At 52.3% G+C, this 18,347-nt stretch overlaps 1 protein-coding gene across 30 annotated transcripts in view; it reads left to right on the top strand.

The window, feature by feature from the left end:
* The window catches only part of TCF7L2 (transcription factor 7 like 2), a 202,111-nt gene that overhangs the window by 111,177 nt on the left and 72,587 nt on the right, over positions 1-18,347 (top strand). For 13 of the 30 annotated variants that reach the window (XR_008627056.1, XM_055119073.1, XM_055119071.1 and 10 more), the window contains one exon: positions 16,129-16,272. The exons of the other annotated variants lie outside the window; for them this stretch is intronic. Coding sequence is in view for 12 of the 13 variants with exons in the window: in XM_055119073.1 (XP_054975048.1) it covers positions 16,129-16,272 (144 nt within the window). In the remaining variant the exon portion in view is untranslated. The remainder of the gene's footprint in view (positions 1-16,128; positions 16,273-18,347) is intronic. 30 annotated transcript variants of the gene reach the window in all.

Genomic DNA, 18,347 nt, shown 5'->3' with positions numbered 1-18,347 from the left:
TGCGCGGCAGCTCTCTTGGATGCCAAGGCCTGGAGTTTGGATGGGTCACGGGATCAGATGCTGAGGCCTGCAGGATTCTTGCCCCAGTTTGACTCAGAAGACGTCCAAGGCCAGGAATTTAATCATTTTGGCTTGGGCCAGGAGCCATGGTTAGCCATCAGTGAGGCCCAGAGAGTGTGGGGGAGTCATGGTGATATGGTAGATCCTGTGACTTGGTGGATTAGGGAGACCCCTGGGGGAATGGACGGGAGCCAGTCTTAAAAAAAAATAAATTTTTATATTAACGATGGTGTAAAGTTCTTGGTTGTTTGTCCAGTGGGGACCAGGCGCTTCTCTTTCATTTCCTCCTTCCCCTGATGAAGGAAGACCACAAGGACTGGCTATTTTGAGCAAGAGCTGACGGTGGATGCTCCCTTCCCTGGACTCCATTGTCACCTGGCGTGGTGCTCCTGTGTGCTGGTGAGGAACAAGGTTCCTGTAGGAATAAAGTCTTGCACCTTCTTCTTAGCACGCGCACACTTGTGGGTACAGTTTTCCTGGAGTCCCCAAGCCTTGGGTTTGTTGTGATGGTTGTAACTTGGTCAGTGCCTTACTGACGGTGAGGGAAGAATGCCAATGAAAACATCGGCTCTAATCCGAGGTGGCACCGTCCTGCCTGGGTCGGCCCCTTCTGCTTGGCTCACTGTGTGTGTCCTGCCATGCCCGCCTCACGTGCCGAGTTCTCGCGCGCCTCTGTCAGTGGAACCCGTTTTTCAGAGAACGCCTTGCTACTTCGTGAGGGGAGTTGTGTCTCTAGTAAACTAGGACCTGATCCGAACACTTCCTAAGGCATTTCCAGATGATCCCTACTTGGAATCCAAGAGATGATTGGGATTTTTAAAAAATTAAAGACTTTTTTTCACCCCCACCCAAAGACATGACTTTCGAAGGTGACTCTGAAACAGGAACTGTGGGAAACCTCTGCGTTTGCCACGATGAAAACAAGGAAACATTTTTTATTTGCTCCCCTTTTATTGATGTATCATAAATTTGTAGCGCTTCATGGGCATAACTTGATACCTATGTGCGGGAGGGATTCACCACACCCATCACCAAATTTCTAATGCCTTCCTGCCCTGAAAAGACACCTGTACCCCGACTCCATACCACCCCAACTCCCCCTTGGAGCCACAGTAGTTTTCACCCTGACCAGGGTTGTTTTTTTTTTTTTAAACTCGTTCATTTGCTTTAGTACTCAAAGTCCGCATCTGACTGATACTATCTGGTAATTGTCTTTTTCTTTTCTTCCTGGCTTCACCTAGCACAATCACCTCAAGTTCTATCCATTTTGTCCCTGAAAAGTTCAGTTTAATCTTGAAAAAAAAAATTAATGGCAGAGGACTTGCTTGAATATACAGCCCATGGATTTATTCAGCCCTCTGTCAATGAACATTTAAGTTAATTCTATGTTCGAATTATTATAATGCATAAGCATCTTTTCAAATTAGTGGTTTAATGTTAAAGAACCCTTTTAACTAGAGCTTTGTTGAGATATGATTCACGTATTATACAAGTCACCCACCTAAGACTGTACGTTGGTGTAGTATGATCATAGTTGTGTAGCCATCAACACAGTTCTGGAATATTTTTTATCTTCTTGCCAAACCATCATCATCAAGCACCCCCCTCCCCCTACCCCTCGCCCCCTCTGCCGTTTGCCAAGTCCCAGACAACTGTAAATGCGTTTTCTATTGTGCATTTTCCTATTTTGGACAAGTCAGGTACGCAGAAGAATCATTAAAGACCATGCAGGTTCCACTGGTGTCAATTCCTGGGGACTGTCCCCCGCTTCCTTTCCCATATGAGTGGGTTTCTAGAGGGGGGGGAATGGCCAAGGAGAGTCAGTGCACCTCTTTGGGGCCAGGCTTCTCAAGGGGACGGATTCCTCACATTAGTGACTAGGAATATGTGGGACGGAGCCTTCCAGGTCGCTCTGAGTCTTGCCCCTGACTGAGCCCTAAAGCCAGAGGAGCCTGTGTGAGGGGTGGGGGGCCGGGCCTGGGTCCATCTGGAAGCCTCTGCCTTTGGCGAGTGGTGGGGGGCCGGGCCTGCGTGCATCTGGAAGCCTCTGCCTTTGGCGAGTGGTGGGGGGCCGGGCCTGGGTGCATCTGCCTTCGGAGAAAGCAGGAGAGCTGAGAGAACCTTGAGATCCAGCCACCCGCAGGTGCCACCTGCCTCTGAGGTGCCTCCTGGGACGGTCCCAGCAGCGGGCAAGGCTGTCGAGACCTTGGTTCTTCGGGTTGTGGGATGACGCCAGGTGCCGTGGGAGGCCCGTGGCCTCTGAGTCGGGGGAGTGATTCTCAGGGAGCCTCCAGGGGGCGTGTGGCCCCAGGGGGTCTGGGCGAGGCTTTGGCCTCTGGGCGCCCTTTGTGTTCAGAGCAGCTGTGCCTTTCCAGTGGGGGTCTCACAGGTCCCCAGGCTCCTTTCTCGCCCTTCTCTTTTACTTCCCCCCTACCTGTAACCCCACCCACCCACCCGCTCCCTGCCCTGCCCCCACTTCCATACCTGCCCCCTCCCCGCTCTCCTACATCTCTCCCTCCCCTGCCAAAGGGTCTCTCGTAGGAGACCCTGGAAGTTTAGGGATTGACCAGGGGTGGTTCCCCGCAGTTCTCGGCTCCTGCTCTGGGAGCTGCCCTCCTCCTGATACACACACACACACACACACACACACACACACACACACACACACACACACACACACACGTTTTCCTTCTTGCCCTCCTCCCGCCACACACACACACACACACACACACACCCCCGTTTTCCTTCTTGCCAACCTTCCCAACCTGTTGGCCTCCGCGTGAGTCACCTCGCAGACGGCTGCCCATCCCCGTGGCCTGGCCGACTCCCAGCAGGAGCTGCTGTGCCCTGTCCAGAAAACAAACCACACCCCGGCAGGCCCGGGGCGCCCCAGCATTCCTCTGGAGTGGACAGGAGCTGGGGGGCTGCAGATGGGCCAGCACTGGCCCCGCCTGGGGCTGTGTGTCCCCCTCCACCCCCCACCCACTGTTGCCCTTTCCCCCCTGTGCCCCTCGCTTCTTATTGGCCAGCAAAAGCAGGCCGGCAGGGGTGGCTGAGGCTGCCGGGCAGGCTGACTGACCCCCAAGACCCCCAGGGAGTGATGGCCGTGCCCTTTACTCCTGGGCATCGTCCCCTAGCTTGTGGACACTTGGGATCAGTTTACATTGAACCGTCTGGATTTATTTATCTGTTCATCATGGGCTCCATTTTTTAAGGAAGTTTTGTACTTAGAATTCTTTCATAAAGGAAATCTGTAGCACTGTTGCACTGTCGCACTGTTGTCCTGTTGTTCAGCAATTTGCTTGAGCGGGCACCAGTAATGTCTTTGTTGTGATACTTGTTACTGTGTTTGGCATATTGAATATACCACAGGGAGCTTGCCAGGCTCTGCCGTGCGGGCGGGATACTCTCGGTAGCTTGCTGGGCTCTCCGAGAGGGACGGAAGGATGGAACCCGGGTCGGCCACATGCAAGGCAAACGCCCTACCCGCTGTGCTATTGCTCTAGCAGAGACAAAAATAATGTTTTGCCAGCTGCTTAACAGTAGACCCTGCCCACGCACCCCCCAAGAAGAGCGGGTTTCTGGGGTCACTTGACATCCTGGGGTGCCCATAGCAGCTCAGCCACTTGCCGGACCCCTCTCTTCCAGACACTGGCTGGAGCTCTGAGAACTGCCCCTCCGCTTACTGGAAAATGACAGTCACAGGGACACTCAAAGAACTGCGGGAGGGGCTGGAGTGATAGCACAGTGGGTAGGGCGTTTGTTTGCCTTGCACGCAGCTGACCTGGTTCGATTCCCAGCATCCCATATGTCCCCTGAGCACCGCCAGGAGTGATTCCTGAGTGCAGAGCCAGGGGTAACCCCTGTGTATCGCTGGGTGTGACCCAAAAAGCACACACACAAAAAAAGAAGAACTGCGGGAGCCCTGGGGCTAGCGGCACAGAGCTGCAGCCACTCCTGGCTCGAGGGGGCTCAGGGGACGTTTGCTTCATCCTCTCCGTTGGCTGCCTTCCTGATCTCTGTGGGAGGGCTGGGCGGGGTGTGGTGGCGGCTGTGGGTCTCTGCCACGTCCCGGCAGCATCCCCAGGCCAGTCGCCTCGAACTCCTTGGTTCTCAACTGAGGCGACGGTGCGCCCTGGGAAGCATTTGGCCACATCTGGGCGCCCTTTTGCCTCTCACAGCTGGCCAGGGACGCTGCGTTTATTTTACCCGGTGGTGGTCAGCACCCCCGCCCCCCCCCACCCCCTGCGCCTCTACTCCATCACCCTGTCCATCTCTGACTGGGAAGTCCTTCCTCAAGGTGTGGAGGCCCTCCCTGCACTGAGCCGCCGTCCCTGCATTGTTCTAGAAACTAAAGGACCGCTCAGGCAGGAAAGGGCGTTTCTCAAGTGAGTGACTTCTTCATAGACAAATGTGTGTTTGTAGTGGTGGGAAACCCCTTTTCCGCCCCCCCACACCACCACCCTATACACACCCCTTCTTCGGGTGGGGGGGGGCCATGTTGTCAATCACATCATGTCCTTCCAGAATATTTTAGCCATCACGAAGGGAGTAATGAAAACAGCAGCCACAGGATAGAAAAACTCATTTCTCTCTGGCTCTCTGAGAAGCTCTGTCCCGCGCACTGTGTGCAGACCCCATGCGGGTGGCAGAGGAGCTCGTGAGAAGACCCCACCCCCCCTCTTTCCACGTCTCATCTTCTTCGTCACCACCACGAGGTTTTGTCTCCAAGTTGTGGGGCTCTGGGCCGCCTTCGAGGATTCACTTTCTCCATCCCGTGCTTGAAAGGAACGGGCTCCTGACAGTCGATCATAACTTTCCTGGCTCCTCCGTGACATTCCGGGGGCACGTAAATGAAAGGTGTAAATTAAGAAAAGCAAGTGTTTGTGGTTCCCACTTTAACCTTCTGTTATGTTAAGTGGCTTTGTTGCCGAGCGCTGTCATTGCTCTTGAAAACTTGGGAAAATCCACAGCGGGGCCGTGCTGCTGGTTGCCTGTGGGAACACAGGATGTTTGATGTGAAAATTATATGGCCACATCTAATTGGGTGTATTTTTACCCCACCAGATACCAACCAAAGAGAAGATGCCTCCTCTCCTGCGCCCACCGCCCCTCTCTTGAAGCTAAATGGTTTAACCCGAATTTCGTGCTATTGAGCATTGCATTCCAGTAATTCCAAGGGCCAGCTTTCAAGGCCCTTTGTTTAGTATTGACCCAACCATATAGGTTTCCAGACATCTGGCAAGAGCTCTGGTTATCAGTTACTCCCTGATGTGTGGACTGATAAGGCTCTTGACCCCCCCTGCCCTTTTCCTCCGTAATTGACACGCCTTCCTGTACCCTGCGGAAACTCGGGGGGAGGGGGTGTGGTAAGGGAGGGGTGTTGGAAGGGAAACAGACACATGTTCTCCGGACCTTTGCTTCCCATAAAATGGGAATGAGTAATCTCACCCTGTCTGTTTTCTAGACTGCTGTGTTCATGCTTAAAGAAACGTGCTCAGAGTTCTGATAGAAATGATGATGATGATGATGATGATGATGATGATGATGATGATGATGATGAACTTTAGGATTTACCACAGCTTGTATCCATTCAAAGCGAATAATCTGATGCCTTCTCATATGTTTACAGTGTCTAATAACCTGACCACCATCAACTTTAGAACGTTTCTATCACCCCCCTTCCCCCAAGAGAAATTCTACACTCGTTAGCTGTCGCTCTTCATTTCGCCCACCCCTGGCCTTTCTGTATGGATTTGTGCATCTGGGTGCTTGGTAGACGGGCTCACCCACCAGGCGGTTCTCTGTGACCTACAGCTTCCATTTAGCGGTGTGTTTACCAGATCTCGCCACAGCGGGGCACATGGCAGCGTTCGCATCCGTTCCGCTGTCCAGGTGCAATTCTCCTGGTGGCTAGACCACCTGTTCCTGATCACCAGTTGATGGTGATCTGGAGAATTAAAAAACTATGAGTTTAGTTCATATTTGTTTTACTTTTCACGGTTCATCTTTTACTGGGGATTAGGCGCTCGTGGTAAATAATGCTATGGGGCCAAGATTTCTGAGTCTGTGTATTTGAGTATGCATGTACTCTGCGAACTCGACCTGGCATCAAATGGGGACCAAGTTGACTTCAGAGTTCATGGTCTCTGGGCTTTTAATCTCTGAAAGCAGCGAGGACTCTTGCATGCATGTACCTTTTTCTGCAGGTTGGGGAAGGATTGCCTTATCTCCAGTGACTCAATCCTGTCCCATGACGTGCTATCTCCTTTGTCTTTATTTTCTCCTGTGGTGATAATCACTCAAATGTCATCCAGGAGATTGTCATCAGATGAGTTTATTTTCAGCCCGGGGCATCTTTTTTGTTTAGTGCTTGGTTTGCTTGTTGCTGTTCTGGCCTTTGGTTTTCCCTGGTCGGTATTAAGAAGCACAGCATATGTGCACTCTGGAGATGGGACAGCTAGCTCACTTTGTCCAGACGGACACACTGGCCCCTCTGGGCCTGGAGGGTGATGTGGCCGAAGGTGAAGGCCTTTCCTGAGACCCACCCTGGGCCAGCTGCTCCCACCTGCCCAGGTCACCACCTCCTGGATTTTGCTGGCCACCCAGGGCCCCTCAGAGCTATGAGGACAGACTTTTCTAGGAAAAACCTGCATTTTCTCTTTCTTGGCTGCCTATGTGAGATGTCTGAGAGTGATTTTTCACTCTAAAGAAATAGGGACTGCCGACGGTCTCTGAGAGATCTCTGAAAATTTGCTCTTCTCAGAGTCGTGGAAAGGAGGATTCAGGATTCTCCGCCCTCTCGTAGGGAAGTTCCTTGAATCTTGAAGAAATGAGAACTAGAGGCTTGAGTCCTCCAGAGCCAGTAGAGCGTGAGCGCTCGCGCGCGCACACACACACACACACACACACACACACACACACACATTACAACCATTCATGCACACATGGACACACATCCATGTATAGAGTCTATCCCCATGGTCTTCACACTATCACACATTTACGTACATGCTCACTATCACATGTGTTCATACACATGGTCACATGTGTCCATACACACAAATTCATATACGTACATACTATCACGTGTCTGTGGACATGATTATGTATGTGCATGCTGTCAAATGTCACATATCATGCCCACACATTCATTTACACACTATCATACATGTTCATACACTATCACACATGTCTGTACACACATCCATGTACACATATTCAAACACTCACAGTCGCATTTCATGGCACACAGTCATACTCATTCATGCACACATTATCATATGTTCATATACACAACCACACACACGTGGACACACTATCAAAGATCTTTATTTTTTTCTTTTTTTTGGGTCACACCCATCGATGCACAGGGGTCACTCCTGGCTCTGCACTAAGAAATTACCCCTGGTGGTGCTCAGGGGACCATATGGGATGCTGGGAATTGAACCCGGGTTGGCCTCGTGCAAGGCAAATGCCCTACCCGCTGTGCTATCTCTCCAGCCCCACACTATCAAAGATCTAAGCACACCATACACATGCCATTACACACATTTTCACATCCCCACTATCACACATTTATGCATCCACAGTCATAGGAATTCAGGTATACTCTGTTACACATTAATGCACGCTCACATGCATTCATTCTCACACACTGTCATGTACATACAGTGTTATACATGTTCATGCACATAGTCATACTTAATCAGACACACACACCATCACCTGTATTTAGCCATGCACACTCATATTATTAGACCAGATTTGTCTTTCTTTCAAGGATCCCTTTAGCCTGATTTTTACTTACCAAGACAGAAGAGGATAGAGGGAGACAGTCAAAGACTTGGGTGCCACAGAGAATCATTTGTTGCAGACTCGGTCAACTTGGTTCTGTGACTCCCACTTTCCCTTTTGACCCTGAGGACCCCCTGATACTCTAAGTTCTGGGAGAAGTCATGTCAGAACAGGTGACCTAGAAGGGTCTACCTTGAGCAAGGAAACCGCCTCAGGAGGTGACTTGTTATGGTTGTCCCAGGCAGAGGTCCAGTGATGGCACCGTTTGCTGCCCACGGCATCTAATTAGCGACAGCACGATTTTTCTAGGGGTGAAACATGGGCACACATCTCTTTGGGAACCAGGATTGTTGGTGAATGACTCTGCCTCCAGTGCTTTTCCATTCAGATCCAGTTGGCATCCTGTCTGTGGGAACTCACTGTCAAGGTTGGATTGGGGAGGAAGGTCTGCTCCCAAACAGTGCTCAGGAGGTCTGGGGTCCCACCAACAATTTTTAGCCAACTAGCCAATTGGTTCAGCTGGCATGAAGACCTGAGGATATGATGTTGCTTGGCTTCTGCGGTTTGGGGGTACCCGGATCACCCCGTCAGGGACCTCCAGGGATATACCCAATGCAGCAGACCATGCAGTGCTAGGAACTGAACTTGAGCTGGGTGTGTGCTATGCAGTTGCCCTAACCATTGTACTATCTCCTGGGCCCTCCATTGTCATTGGAACATTTATGTCAGAGTGATCTCTCTATCCTTCCACTTTGATTCCTTCCTTTGCAGTGTTGGGTGTTGGGAGAATCTTTTTTTTTTTTTTTTACCCAAATGATTTTAGTATAACATGTTTTATGTAATTAGTATAATGCATTTCAACCCAAATGGTTTGTTTTCATAAGCACCCGAAGAGGCTTATTAAATAACATTTTCTCATAAATTAGCCCTCATTTGCAGTTCATTCAGTTACTGAATCACGAAGACCCTCTGGAGTTTGATGTTGTCAGGAAGTAGATTAGCAGAAAATAGTATGTTATTATCTAATGCTAATAATCGGTTAGTCGAAATGAGAAAAGAGGATGTGTAATTGGGGCTCCCGTGGCTAACAAGATGTGAGTTAGGAAACCGTTTCCAGGAGAAATTCCAGAGTTGGTTGCAGGAACCTGTTATTTGCATTCTTAAATATCTGGGTCTCCGCTGACAGACGGTGGAGGTCGGCGCTTGGTTAGCCCTGCTTCCCTTTTCCGAGCAAAACCTCTCCGTTTCCTGAGGGGAAGCCAGAGCTCCAGGCATACCCACCCCAGAGGTACCACAGGCTGCCTGGGATAACCATACTGGATGATTTATACATTTACCATTTGGACGTGTTGGGTGATAAAGAGAGGGCTGGCCGTCGGTGTTCACAACCCAGCATGACCCTCTCCCCACGAGATGCTGGTCCTCACCGCACTGCTCATACATGGAGGCATAGCACGGGTCCGTGATGCTTCCGGACGCCCGTAGATGCTCGAAAAGGCCCACGATCTTTCGGTTCTTTGCCTGGGAGCAAGAACACCCCTGTCCTCTAATCTCAGTAAAGGCCCAATTTTGTTTCCTTGTTAGCTGGGCCCACTGCGGTTCCAGAACCCCTGTCTGCAGTTCTTCCACTTCAGTCATTGCTGGGGAGGTGAGCTTCCGTCTGGGGCCGGAGCACTCGAGTCGAGTCAAGCCCTGTGGTCTCAGTAATCGTGCGTATGGCTTCTCGCGGGCTTGCCGGCAGATTGCTTGTCTGGAGAGATTACACTGTGAAGGACAGGGACCCCGGGTCCCACATGCAGGTGACAGCTCTGGAGGCTGCACGGAGAACCTTTTCTTCCCACCTGCTCAGGGCACAGTGGAACCTCATCACTCCCAGAGGAAGCAGGTGGGGGATGCACTGGCACTCAGCTCGCTGAGGGGGCCCAGGCAGCCGGACTGGTCAGAGCAAGGGTTTCAGGGAGTGTTTCCGCCATGTCTGCCTCGGCTCTTACCCTCCTGTTAAGGTTTAGGTATTTGACCTTTCGTCCCACTTAGGGCAAACTTTGATCTTCACACTGAGATCACTAAAAAGTAGGAGCATCTTTATTCAGAATTACTCAGCTAATTTTCTTTTGTTTCTTTTATTTGAAACTCCTAAAAAATATACCAAACCTATTGGGTGCCGACTTTTACTTCCTTATTTAAAATGCCATAATAAAAGCCTGAAAGATAGCAGAGAGAGAGAGAGAGAGAAAGAAAGATAGTACAGTGGGTAGGATATTTGCCTTGCATGAGGCCTGTATTCAATCCCTGGCACGTCGTGGTCGCCTGAGCCCCATCAGAAGTGACCTGAGCACAGAACTAGGAGTAAGCCCTGATCACAACTGGGTGTGGGGTCCCTCTTCTACCCCTGCATCCCCCCCCAGCCCCTAACAAACAAACCAAAAAAATATCATCATGAGAAAGGTATGTTTCATTTCCGACTTCTCAGTATTTGATATTGAAAAGTACTGCATCTGCAGTTAGGTTGTTTGCCAACGTATTTTGAAAGTGATTAGTTTTGTCAAATGAGAGAATTCTTGATGGGGCTGGACGCTAGAGCTGCATGGCCCAGACTGTCTTTCTGTGGGGTTGGTTGTTTATTTCATGTAGTCCTGGGTTCTAAATATGCTTGAATCAGAGTGAATAAGTGAGATATGAGGATTTCACTTTTATATCTCATTAGTTTGCTTCTTCTTCTTCTTTTTTTTTTTTTTTTTGCTTTTTGGGTCACACCCAGCAATGCACAGGGGTCACTCCTGGCTCTGCACTCAGGAATTACTCCTGGCGGTGCTCAGGGGACCATATGGGATGTTGGGTCTTGAACCCAGGTCAGCCACGTGTAAGGCAAATGCCCTACCTGCTGTGCTGTTGCACCAGCCCTGTAGTTTGCTTCTTTTTTTTTTTTTTTTTTTTTTTTGCTTTTTGGGTCACACCCAGCGATGCTCAGGGGTTACTCCTGGCTTTGCACTCAGGAATTACTCCTGGCAGTGCTTGGGGGACCATATGGGATGCCGGGGATCGAACCCGGGTCGGCCGCGTGCAAGGCAAACGCCCTACCCGCTGTGCTATCGCTCCGGCCCCTGTAGTTTGCTTCTTTTTAGTGGAATGGTCAGTGTCCCTTTATAAATGATTTCCTGATTTTTCCAAAGGGACATTTGCAGAGTAAAGGCATTCTTGGTCGTGCCTAGAACCCTGAACTTGCTTTTTCAGTCGGGTTTTAGTGTTTTCTTTTCTAGCTAAGTAGCTTATTTTATGCCTAGATTGCGGGATTTAAAAAAAGTCATACATATTTGCATGACATGATTTCTCAGACACATCTCCTTTTGTAGTTCTTGTTTATTTTAGAAATTAGATAATCCTTTCTTGGGGGAAGAAAGCCCAAATGTAACGGGCTTTTGTTAGAGTTCTCCAGAGATACAGATCCCCACCCCCCCACCCCCCATGGTGATTTTCTGCTTATATTCTCTGATCTTACATGATCATGCAGAATAGCAGGTACCACTCTTTGTACTTGACATGTTAAATTATTGGAGAGCTTAGAATGTAGTCCTTCTAGTTATTGGAAGTGGCTCCAGACCCAAAGCCTGTGGACCAGGAGAGCTGGTGGTGCAGTTCCAGTCTGTAGGTCTCACTTGGAGTGGGGTAGGAGCAGGAGAAATGTTTCTCGGAACCAGGAGGTTGCCAACCTTGCTGGGGTTTCCCTTATTTGGAGAAGGATGAGCCTTCTGGTGTTCCCTTCAGGACTCCCAATTGTGATTGGATGATGCCCACGTCCATCAGGGAGGGTGACCCCGCCTCACTTCCTCTGTAGGTTGACAGGAGGCATCAGTGGTTGTGTTCTGAGCTATATGTGTCTTCTCTGTATGACGGTCCTAACACGTCATCACACCACCTTAGGTGGGTGACCTCCTGGGACCCCAGTGGTCTGTGCAGCCCTTGAGTGACACGTGGCTGTAAATGTCAGACTCCCCCAGAAAGCACAGAAACCCTCAGGATAACATCCGAATGAACAGTGCCAAACTGCTCAAACAGAACCTTACACTTCTGCCTTTTTCTTTCTAAAGGCCGAAGAGGTGAATTCAGCATAGCCAACAGCTGGGGACCAATTTATGATCTGAATAACATTATTTCAGACAAAATCTTGATCTCTGGAGGCGTTAAGTATTAATAGGATTTTTGTTAAATGATTTTCAGCTCCTTGTCTACACTCTTCTTGCTCTCTCTCCACCCTTTTCTCTCCCCGCTTTTTAATTTTATTTTTCCTGGCAGAGCAATTGGTACTTCCTAGCTCACTGCCTCCCATTTGATTGCATTCACATTGGAATGTTGCCTGTAAGCTCATCAAACACTAAAATAGTGGAGACTGTGCACACGTACTGAACCCTGACTTTTGGAATGGTACATCCTGTTGCTGGGTCCTTGTGGCCTCGTCCCTTTGTCCCCTTGAAGATCAGCCATCCCCAACTTCTCTCTTGAAGTGCCACAGCCTCATGAGTCCATTTCGCCTTTGATGAAATCAAGACCTTTTAAAGTCTTCAGTCCCAGGAGCCCGAGTGATGGTTGAGTGGGTAAGATGCCTGCCTTGCACACAGCTGACCTGGGTGTGATCCCCAGCATCCCAGATGGTCCCCCGAGCCCAGCCAGGAATGACCTCTGAGTGCAGAGCCAGGAATAACTCCTGAGCTCTGCTGGGTGTGGCCCCAAAGCTAAAATAAATAAAGTTTTCTGTCTCACGCAGGCAGTGTTCCAGAGAAAGGAGGGAGGCAGATTTCAGCAGTTCAGTGCCTTCAGCTTAAGTGGAATTCACAGCATCTGGTGGCACCAGGGTTCTGGGGAGGATACGCCTGTGATGATTCCAGCAGGTGGCTTTTGTCCTGCCCCCAAATCCCAGAGCTGTCCTGCCTGCTCTGTTCCGACTCCCACCGGCCCCTACTTTAATAGGCTGCCTTGGACCAAGCCCCTCGTGTGGAGGGGGAAACCTGGAAACTCAGGAGGCCTGCATTTATTGGTGCCTGGAGCGTGTCTTTTCTTGGGTGGGGGTAGAGGATCGGGGCCTCACGCAGCAGTGCTCAGGGCTTACTCCTGGCTCTGTCCTCAGGATCACTCCCGATGGGCTCAAGAGACCATACGAGGGGCCGGAATTCGAACCGGGTTATCTCCTGGGCTCTGTGTGCCTGTTTTCCTGCACAGACCCACGTGATGCAGGGCTGAGTGATGGAAGTCAGGCTGACGGAGGGTGCTGGCCTGTGCACAGATGGGGTGCTGCCCCTGACCCAGAAGCACCCAGGCTGCAGACACGAGTGTGGCAGCCCAGGGGGCCTGAGCTGCTGCAGGGAGGAGAGGGGGTTGCGCTGTGTTGATTGAGAGAACTTACCCACTCCCAGAGCCCGGAGTGGCGTCTGTGCTACTGAGGTGGCAGGACCCGAGAATCAAGTGGCGCCTCGCCTTAGTCGAGGTGGGGGTGTCTGTAGCAGAGGGACCAGGCGTGGGCACTCACAGAGGACCCTCTGCGGCCTGATTTGGAGCATCTGCGGAGGAGTCGTGGTTTGAGGGGCGCCTCAGGGCTTCACCTTGGGTTTCCAGTTGTAGCAGTTGAGTTGCCTCCACGGCGTCTCATCCTTGCCATGACTCGTTTGAAGTGGCTTATTGGTAGGAAGTAATATGTAAAGATCGTATTATGCCAAGAGGTTGTACTGATTAATGGTGGGGATTCTAATTAGAAGAAAAGGGGGAGGCGGGATGGTGGGATGGGCTTTTAAGACAAGAAGAGGTGGAGGAGACCCTCTGGGAAACATGGAGTCTTGCTCCTGGATGGTGGCAGTGTGAAGAGCATCTAGAACTTCTTTTTCTTTTTCTTTTTCATTTTTTTTTTACTTTTTGGGTCACACCCAACGATGCTCAGGGGTTACTCCTGGCTCTGTCTGCACTCAGGAATCACTCCTGGTGGTGCTCAGGGGACCATATGGGATGCTGGGAATCAAACCCAGGTGGGCTGCATGCAAGGCAAATGCCCTACCTGCTAATACTATTATTCTGGCCCTAAACATGTAGAACTTCTACAGCGACATGTGGGACCATGCAGGAGAGAGAGAGAGAGACAGAGACAGAGACAGAGAGACAGAGACAGGGACAGAGAGAGAGAGAGACCGAAAGAGAAACCGAAGAGATTGAGAGAAGAGAGAGGAGAGAGACTGAGGGAGAGAGAGACCATTAGAGAGAGACTGAGAGACCTTTCCTCCGAAGCCTCAATTCCCTTGTGGGAATCCAGGCCTGAGGAAAGGTCATGGGAAGATAGTGCCGTTCTTGAGGTCTCTGGTGACCTTCAGGCCATTTCCTTCCCAGACCCCTCTGGGGTCCTTGTCCTGGGAACCTTGCGCTCTGAGCTCTCAGCATCGTGCTAGAAAAGAAAGGCAGCAGCTCGGCATCTGAACCCCCATGCCGCCAGGTTCCTTCTAGAATCCCCCGGAGGGAGGGTTGAGGCACATCCCCGGAGGCCGCCGGGTGAGTCACCTTTGCCGCGTGACGAGGCAGGAGAGTTCGGCTCGGTTGTAAAGCAGAGCCCGTCGCGCAGGTGGACACGTCCTGGCCCGTGACTCACAGTCCTGATTACACATGAGCGGCCCTGGAGAAGTAGGGGTGGGGGGGGCCGCTCTGCGTCCCACACCCAGTCCCGACACCTTCAGACGCTTCCGGGCACCAGCCCTTCAGTCGGGGCTTGCAAACCCGGCCCAGATTTTCCTAGGGATTATCCCTCCTGGGCTTCTGCCAAGGGCGACTTTCCGAGGTTCGCGTCAGGGACAGCCCCAGCCCGCCAGGGCCCAGAGAAGGCACCTGTTTGTGGGCGCTGTGGCCCCTTCTCATTTCGGGAGCTCGTGGGGCCCTGGCATAGTTGGACGTCCCCGGACAGCACCCTGCTGGGCGGCCCTGGGCACGGGGCGACCGTCCGTTGGTTTTATGCTGGTCAGTTCCTGTCTCCAGCCGTCCCTCCCCACCTGGTTCCTTCCTTCCCACGTTTCCTGAAGACCAGAACATGAACTGTCGGGTGTTGCGTTTAGTCTCCTGGTGTGCGTCCTGAAGTGTGGGGCTTGGCAGGGAGGAAGGTGGGCTGATTGGTGGGCTCTTCCTCCAGACGGCTCTCTACGACTTGAGCCAATCAGGGCTACTTCGTGCACAGTGGACAGAAAGGACAGGGGCCGCTTTCTTTAGAGAAGACAGCCAGGGTGATATTTCTCTGCAAATTGCACTTCTAGGACCCCGGGTTGTTCTTTGACAGCCCCCACCCCAAAGCCACCCCCTGAAATGCTCTCCCCCCGCAGGGAGCAACAGCGACCATCTGGATAGGCAGGCGAGTCCACACATCCGCACCAGGAGCCGCCTGCAACTCGGGCCGGTGTCCCCTCTGCCATTGACTTGCTGTGTGACCTTGGGCATGCTCCTTGACGTCTCTGAGTCCGTTTCCTCCTCTGGGAAAGGGCCTGGCAGCACCTCCCTTGCACTGTGGGGACTCAGACGCAGTGGACGGACATGCAGGGGCCTGTCTGGAGCCCCCCCCTGCCCCAGAGCAGGCGAGGGGGGTGCTCTGCAGGGGGCGCTCTCTCTGGGCTGGTGGTCCACCCCCTCTAAGCTGCTACCGGCCCCGTGAGCTGTGCCCTGCCAGGGCCTGCCAGGGCCCAGAAGTATCTGAGTGTGACATGTGTGCGTCTGTAGCCTGGCCTGGGGTCAGGGCTGGAAAGAGCCCCAGGTTGTTGTGTGGAGTGGAAGCACCAGGAATGGCCATTTTGGGGGGGGTGGGGGGGTGAGGGGATGGAGGAAGGTGGGATATAGTGCTGTTCCACACGGGTGAACTAAGGCGATCCCGGCAGGTAAGTCGAGCGAGAGGAGGATGTGCCAATTCCCGGGGGACTCAGAGGCAGGAGTGGGGGGTCAAGGGCAGTGGGGGTGGGCGAGCAGGGGCGGGGGACAGAGGGTGCCATGGAGGCGAGGAGTAGGAAGAGGGGAGGAAGAGGAGGAGGAGATGGAGGAGGAGGAGGAGGAAGAGGAGGAGGAGGAGGCGGCGGCGGCTGGAGAGTTCACTAGGAGGCCCTGAGCTGGCCCTTCTGCAGGGAGGTGGACGAGCCCTGGGGACCCCGTGGGAAGCCCCTCGTCTCCTCGGTTGGCGTTGCAGAGGAGCGGGGTCCGGGTAGCAGTTGGGACGGGGGCCGCCGGCCCCGGGCCTCGGAGCCTCACTCTGTTCCCCTTTCTTCCTGGCAGCAGTGTCCCCTCCCTTGCTGCACTCAGGGACATGACTGTCAGCACTTCTGCCCCCCCTCAGACTTCACCCTCAGCACCGCAGTCTTCAGGGACATGAAAAGGAGCCACTCCTTACAAAAGGTTGGGGAGCCCTGGTGTCTGGAGGTAGGTCTCGCAGCAGCGCGGCGGTAGGAGACGAGCTAGCCCTGGCACGAAGGCGCCCGGCCCGGTGCCCCTGGCATGGGGCTTCCCTGGGTTCCCGCCGGGCCGCGGTGCTCTCAGGTGCCACGATGTCTGGGTGGACTGACCACAGGCTGGTTATCAGCACCATAAAGAGGCGGTTTACGGGAGAGGGTGGTGCTCCCGGAGCCCAGGGCAGGCCGCGCGGCCCGTGTCCCCAAGGATGAACAGCTGGGCCTCCCTTCACCTTGACCCCCCCAACGATGCCCACAGACGATGCCCGCTGGCCGCTCCTGGCATGGGAGGAGCCGCCCCGGCCCTTCCACGCCAGCCTGTGTGCTCAGCTACAGAGAACTCAGATTTTTCCCTGAGCAGGCAGGTACTGTCCTGAGGCCACCGGAGGCTGTGCTCAAAGCCCCACCCTGCTCAGGGCTGTGGGGGGGTGGGAGGGGCAGCGCTTTCCAGGTCAGCCGTCCCAGAGAGTGAAGGACATCTCGGGCGAACTTCCGCCTTCACCAACACAGAAGTCCATGCAGATTTTTTGAAGCGTGTGTGTGTTTCTTTTTTTTTTTTTTTTCAAATAATGCTTTAGATTTAAACAGCAAAGGATTTCGTGTGCATACTAGCTTTTTATTTTTATTTTTGTTTGAAGGACAGTTAATATGTAACAGCCTGTGTAGGGGTAGGCAGAGAGATAGCCCAAGGGTTACGGCGCCTGCGTTGCATGAGGTCAAACCCAGCTCAATCCCTGGCACTGTATATGGTTCCCAGAGCACTGCCAGGAATAAGCCTTGAGCACAGAGCCAGGAGTAAGCCCTGAGCAGAGCCGGGTTGCCCCACAAACTAATAATAGCTCTTTTTTTCCCCTTTTTTTGCACCTTGGCAATGTTATTCTGAATGTTAAGCCTATTAATAATTCTAAACTAAGGGAGACCACCTCACACAGCACGTTAAAAATCAATTCAAGAGAGATTTGATTCAACATTAAAAATAAAAATAGTGAATCTTTTGTTTTCTTCTGGAGTAAATGCTTTTTGTGGTTATTTTTTCTTGGGTGGGGCATACCTAGTGGGCTTATGCCTGGCTTTATCCTCAGGGATCATTCCTGGTGGGGCTCAGGGGACGGTATGTGGAGCCAGGGAGTGAACCGGTGTTGACAGCATGCAGCCCCCTGTACTATCTTTCCAGCCTGAATAAAACTTCTGACCTTGCTTTCATTAAAGATTTCTCAAATTAGAAATCAGTAACTATTAATAGTAAAGGGATAAAACTGGTAACATGTACTCTATTGATATTTCAAAGTTATTGTTTCCCAAAAACAGTTGGGAGAATAAAAAGTTTGGTCATAGAATGAGAATATATATGTGCAACATGTCTCTGTCACATGATTCTACGTACTACATTTGAAGACTTCCCGTGTATCAGTATGACTGTTTCTAAAGGCCAGTTAGGGCTGCCTCTGTCTTCCACAGTCATTCCTCACCCTCTGCTTTGGTGCTGGGGGCTTGGTACGTGTGGGTGGAGAGTCACAGGCGGCGGGCGTGGGGGCGTGGAGGCCTGTTTGCCACCTCAGGAGAGAAAAGCGGTCAGAGATGTCTTTGAGGCTGGGGTGGTTTCAGAAGTAGCACGTAGCCACTTAGGAGAGAAAGGCCTGTAGCAAATCTAAGCCCCCCGCCCCCTGAATTGCTTGACTGTTTGGATGCAGTTCTTTCTCATCTCTCCCCTGGCGACGTTGCAGAAATGCCTGACACAGTTGGAATTGTGCCCGTGGCCCTTTCCCCCCAAGAATCCTTCCGAATTCCCCCGTGGGCCGTCACTCTGGGAGTCGCTGGCAGGCGTGGGGGTGCCTGGAAATCCGTCTTTGTAGTCGCCCCCTCCGCCCCCTGTGGCCAGCCGCGTGGGAGTCCCTTGGGGCATGTGTCTGGGTCTCTGGATCCCCTGCATGATGTTTGTGCCTGGACCACCCTGTGTTTGGGCGAAGCCTTGTTCTCTCTTGGCCCCAGCAGAGCAGAGGCCGAGTGGGGGTGTGGCAGCCTGGGTGGACGGGGGTGGGGGGAGCC

This window comes from Sorex araneus, chromosome 11 (assembly GCF_027595985.1).
Source record: "Sorex araneus isolate mSorAra2 chromosome 11, mSorAra2.pri, whole genome shotgun sequence".
Taxonomy (NCBI): Eukaryota; Metazoa; Chordata; class Mammalia; order Eulipotyphla; family Soricidae; genus Sorex; species Sorex araneus.
Note: the sequence above shows the minus strand (reverse complement) of the source record. Positions and strands in the feature narration are given on the sequence as shown.